This window comes from Oncorhynchus clarkii, chromosome 23, assembly GCF_045791955.1.
Source record: "Oncorhynchus clarkii lewisi isolate Uvic-CL-2024 chromosome 23, UVic_Ocla_1.0, whole genome shotgun sequence".
Taxonomy (NCBI): domain Eukaryota; kingdom Metazoa; phylum Chordata; class Actinopteri; order Salmoniformes; family Salmonidae; genus Oncorhynchus; species Oncorhynchus clarkii.
In genome coordinates, this window is record NC_092169.1 from 21,229,491 (window position 1) to 21,235,490 (window position 6,000).

Consider the following 6,000-nt stretch of genomic DNA (forward strand, 5'->3'; position numbering starts at 1 on the left):
TCAACTCCCGAGATTAGGCTGGTGTAAAGATGAGATGTGAAATGGCTAGCTAGTTAGCGTGGTGTGCACTGATAGCGTTTCAAACGTCACTCGCTCTGAGACTTGGAGAAGTTGTTCCCCTTGTTCTGCGTGGTAACGCTGCTTCGAGGGTGGCTGTTGTCGTTGTGTTCCTGGTTCGAGCCCAGGTAGGAGCGAGGAGAGGTACGGAAGCTATACTGTTACACTGGCAATACTAAAGTGCCTATAACAATATCCAATAGTCAAAGGTATATGAAATACAAATGCTATAGAGAAATAGTCCTATATTTCCTATAACTACAACCTAAAACTTCTTACCTGGGAATATTGAAGACTCATGTTAAAAGGAACCACCAGCTTTCATATGTTCTCATGTTCTGAGCAAGGAACTTAATTAAACGTTCGCTTTCTTACATGGCACATATTGCACTTTTACTTTCTTCTCCAACACTTTGTTTTTGCATGATTTAAACCAAATTGAACATGTTTCATTATTTATTTGAGGCTAAATTGATTTTATTAATGTATTATATTAAGTTAAAATAAGTGTTCATTCAGTATTGTTGTAATTGTCATTATTAAAAATCCTTAAAAAATATATATATTATATTTTTGTTTTTATATATATTTATTTATTTTAAATTGGCCGATTAACCAGTATCTGCTTTTTTTGTCCTCCAATAATCGGTATCGGCGTTGAAAAATTATAATCGGTCGACCTCTAGTTTACAGAGAACGGTGCGACAAACAAAAAAACATCCAGTCAGTGGCAGCCCTGTGTGCGAAAACAGCTCGTTGATAGAGGTCGAACAGGTCAACATAACAGCGTTGAACAACAGTGGTATACAGAACAGCATCTTGGAATGCACAACTCGTTGATCCTTGTCATGGATGGGCTATTGCAGCAGACGACCAAACCAGGTTTCATTCCTAGAAGAGGCTCCAGTGGGTACATGATAACCAACACTGGACAATTGAGGAGTGGACAAACATCACCTAGACCATGACAGTGAGTTCAGTTTATTTGAGGTACCTGCACAGTCCCCAGACCTCAGCCCTATAGAGCATCTATGGGATGAGATGGAACGGGCGGTTGTTTCACAGCATCAATGTACCGTCGTCCAATCTGCAACAACTGTGTGATGCCATTGCGTCAGCATGAACCAACATCCCTGTAGAACGTTTCCAACACCTTGAAGAATGCCCAGAATAATTCAGGCTGTTCTGGAGGCCAAAGGGGGTCCGACCCAGTACTAGATGGGTGTACCTAATAAACTGTATATGAAACAGGACAATCACGTTTTTGACTGCACTGGGACTTTAAGCTACAGCTCAGACTTTCTGATCCACACCCATCACACCAGGTTTACATCCTAAAGCCAGAGGGACAAGCACCTCTCTGTTGAAGGCAGAGTGAGAACACAAAATGTAGTCTGTAATCAAAGACGTAGCTATGTGGCAAACATAGGCCTAATATTTCTGCCCAGCACAGGCCTGCTACCACTTGTCCCTGGCAGATGAGTCACTTGAAAACACAAGACACATTTAGGGCCTATAGGTTACACAAGCCTTTGTTGACTGTGAGCCTTCCCATTGACAGGCTAATTTAACCCTAATGTTGGCTGGATAGACGTGAAGTAGTAGGCCTAGGATAATCCTTGGATTAAAATCCACTTCCCTCCCTCCCTTTCTAGGTCTCTCCCTCTCGTAGATGTCTGGCCCTCCACTGGTGATGCCTTTTCAGTGATGACTCAAGGTATGACGGTTCATAACATGGTGCTTTGTGTGGGAGGCTCGACGCCATGAGCACTGCCAAGCTGGGCACTGAACACATGGCGAACATAAAGCGTACCGAAATGAATAACAGTTAGGCATTTGGTTTACCCTCTTTTTCCTGGTCTCTCTCTACAGAATAAGTATGAATATTGCCATTCAAAATGTGGAACTGCACTGGGCTGAGTATCTAGATCTAGGCCTACATCCATATTTGTGGCTGTGAGCTTTCAATAAACTGTCTCAGTAAGTTTGAAGGTTTAAGTGATTGTATCTCTTGTGATTGTGGGGGACCATTGGACCGAGAGCCATGATGCCCAGCGTCTGTGAGCTCATTCCGTGCAGGGATAAAATCCAGGCTGCAAGTTTGGCTCCCTCGCTCAGTTCAGGCAGCCCGCCTTAAAATCCAGGCTTATCCTGGGAAAACTGGGTCACTGAACTTTCCCCCTATCTGCTACAGAAACAGGAACCAACCACACATCAGTCAGTCATTGGACCACAAATGTGTATGAGCCAAACAAACATAACTTTAATGGAAATAAATAGAAAGCACCCAACAAATGCACTTTTAAACTTAATGAATAACAATTGCACTTAAAAAGCCATATCCCCGACCTGGCACCACCACATCTTAAACACCTATATATAGGCCTCCTTGCCCTAGACCCTGAAAAAGAACAGGTGATCTGAGTGAGAAGGGCCTGTAAAGTGCTCCACCTGTCCTCCCACCAACACACACCCCACAGAGAACACTTAAGGGCTGGAGACAAATGCTATCTGACAAGCAAGACAAGAGCATGCAGATGCTAGCTTGGTCTCAGTGTGTGCGGCAGGTGGGGAGTGAGCCGTCTGTGGGTGCGCGCAAGAGACTTGTTTCCAGTTTCTCTCCTCCCTAATGCATGTTTAGGCTTAATACCTAGATCCTATAAAAACAAGCAGATAGACCTATGGAATCACCTACTGGATGGCCAGAACAATAAGCAGCGAGTCAAGCTAAGACTGAGGATATATTAAAGCATGGACCGTGCACTGGCAACTTAGGACAAAGCATGAACACACATCCAATCAGACATCTCAGTGGTCAGTACATGGACAGCATTCAATAGACTCTCTGACAGCACTTCACTCCGTGATGAATGGCCTAACCAAAACACCCTCTTCCCAGTCTTGTACTGGGCTGTGAAGTTTCTTATCCCACACTTCACAAGTGGACGCTACGTTAGAACAGTGTGTGAATAGAGGCACACGCTCCGAAAAGAAGGAAATGCTAAACTCCTGAGGAACCCCAAGAAAACAATCCCCTACTGTGTGTCTCACCTTCTAACCCTGTCATTCACATACAACAGGCCTATTAACCTGCTTAGAACAAACTAAATTGTCTACACTGCCAACCTTATAATGCCCTGCTCCCAATCCAACCCAAAAAACCTTACTGAACTTCTGACCTCCTAAACAGAAACAGTAAGCATGGAACCAGGGCAGTAGAACATAGCAGTCCAGCATGATATTACTGCATCGATATTCAAATATATGAATGCTGTTATGGGGGGGGGGGGGGTTAAAAACCTAATTAATGCATGTTTTATAACATCTTATCGAATGGAATTGACAATGAGGTGACATTTTGAAAGAGAAGCACGGCTATCTGACCAACACAGCTGACAAGACAACAGTGACGCACTGTAGCCCACAGCAAACACATTCTTATTGGGACGGGAGGAAGATATCACCACCCTGTCATATCTCCTGATTCTCTCCCCATTGTCCACACCTAGTACTGGTCTAAATCGGCACAGTGGCGAACCACACTGAGGGTGTATGAGCAACTTCATTGCCTTATGGGAGGAGAAATGCTTGGCTCAACATGTTTTAGTGTGTTGTGTTTTCTTGTGGATCCAAGGTAAAACATATTAGGCTGTTACTGTACATTGCACTGGTACAATAGATACAAAAAGACAAGGAACATGCCTGAAGATAGCCAAAAGTGAGTTTGGACTTATGTCCAACAGTTCTAATGAGCAAACAACTAGAATAAAACAATCCTGGTCCAAACAGGATGGCCACTGCAGACGGTTCTGCAAGGTCTGATTGTGAACACATCCAGCTGAGGGTCTGACCAGGCTTTCTCCTCTAAGACTGATCCTGTAAAGGAAGAGGTAAACAATGGATCGCACAGTCGCACGCACGCATAGGAAGTCAGGACCACTGCATTCTAGACCATGCCTGCCGAGCTGTGCCGCGCACATTTCACATGCATTCACTATGATCAAGGGGATAACAACTCCATTCTTAAAAGCATAGCGCGGCAAATGCCATTAAGCTAAAATGTCTTCATCTGTTGGCTACATTTGATAGGGTCATAGTCTATGCTCTGTATAGTTATTGGTTACTGTAAACAAAGGCCTACATTGTAGGCCTTCTTCAAATTCCTTTTAATCCAATGAACTGTCATCCAATACTCGAAATACTTTGACAAACCACTAGGGATGGGCAACTCCTGTCCTCAGGGGCCAGAGTAGTGTCACACTTTTTCTCCATCTCTAACAAACAGCTGATTAAACTGAAGATCATGACTAGTTGATTATTGGAGTCAGGTGTGTTAGCTGGGGCCAAAGCGTGACACCAATCAGGCCCCTGAGGACTGGAGTGTCCCATCCCTGCATCATGTCAACAATATTGTTAATGGGCCTACTCTGGGTGAAGTGAAGATTATACTAGGTAGACAAATAGCTAAATATTCCAGTTGTTTATTTGACTGAACCTTCATAATGAATCAGTGTTTGAAGATGTAATCTGTAATGGTTGTCCCTGCCTCCCACAATATTGTGGTTCATTTATAACAAGTAGGAGTGAATCTTTTAATCAACAAAAGGAAAGACGGTAATTGACACCATAATCAGTATTGCAAAGTCCCAAAACATATCATTGTGTTCATTAAATAGAATCCAATTTACTGTTTTTAGGGCTAAAATCTAATTGAACTTGAATATTCATAGCTTTCCCTTGTTGCCCGATTGAGCCTGTAGGCGCTGGGCCTTGTCTGTTGTGTGGAACCAGACTGAATCCTTCGGGGATATTCTACCACAATATAAAGACACTAACAAAAAGGCACGCAACATTGTAACCCCCACCCAAAGACCAAGGGTGACTACGGGCTGTGTAATTATGTTGATCAAAACAGAACGAGAGGAATGATCTGTTGGGCGCTATTGCGATATGGAATTCTGGCCAGGGAGGGTTACCTTCCACCGCTCCAAGCAAAGCTATTCACCAGCACTTGAGCGACAGGTTTTTAGTGTCAAACCCGTAGTATGCTTTCTAGTGTGTCATTAGGTAAGTTTGAATACTCTGTCGTAACAATAAATGTAACGTGCGTGTTGTTTTTACTGTAACAATGTATCAACATAGCTAAACAAGTTAGCTACTGGCTGCTATTGCTGCAGTTACCTTGTAGACATCTCCGTATGTCCCGCTTCCTATCCGCTGAATTAGCTCGAAATCCTCCTGCGGATTGCGCCTGGATAGGTCGACGCAGGAATTCATCTTTAGAACTCCAATTTATGGTTCCGAATGGTATGGTTGAACGTCACCAATACTAAAAAATCGAAGAAAACAAACCTAAAAACATACAGCGTCAGAAAAGCACAGCCAGCCACTGAAACTTCAACATGGCTTCCAATGCTCAATGGGCATGCGCAAAAATGCAGCTCACATTCTCCATTAAAAAAAAGCAGGCTGAGCGAAAGTGTCCAGCAGCTTTACAGTGCGGTGGCAGTCTAGTAGATGGCTGACTAACAATAAAGACTGAATGAAATAGGCTATGGCCGGAAAATTATATGGGCCCCAAACTCTTTGGCTTTTATAAAAATGTAAGATTGGTGTAGGCTGGTGCTTGGGGCTTAATTATTTCTGATTGCATTTATGGAAGGGCTTTTGAGAGTGATTTCGACAGGAGACCTATAAGATGTCCACAAAACTGGCTAGATTTAAAAACTTTTTTTTTTTTAAACACATTTAACCGAGCCCCCATGTTTGTGTATTCAAAGGTCTTGTTCAACTGCATTATTAAGTCAATCACTACTACTATTACTCAATTGATCATATAAAATTCTATACATTGGTTGGTGACAAGAGGGATAGGGTTAATAGTTGAAGGGGAGATGAGCAGGAGATCATTATTGTCCTCTATAGGGGGTGTTAGTCCACGGC

The 6,000-nt window shown here is 43.0% G+C and overlaps 1 protein-coding gene across 17 annotated transcripts in view; it reads right to left on the reverse strand.

Annotated features, from left to right (window-relative positions):
• The window catches only part of LOC139381823 (mitogen-activated protein kinase kinase kinase kinase 3-like), a 69,461-nt gene extending 63,983 nt beyond the window's left edge, over positions 1–5,478 (reverse strand). For 16 of the 17 annotated variants that reach the window (XM_071125617.1, XM_071125616.1, XM_071125623.1 and 13 more), the window contains exon 1: positions 5,239–5,471. In XM_071125617.1, coding sequence (XP_070981718.1) covers positions 5,239–5,334 — 96 coding nt within the window. In that variant the 5' untranslated portion in view covers positions 5,335–5,471. Of the gene's footprint in view, positions 1–5,238 lie in introns of all 17 variants that reach the window. The other variant, XM_071125619.1, reaches the window with a different exon arrangement.
• Between the last annotated feature and the right edge of the window lie 522 nt (positions 5,479–6,000).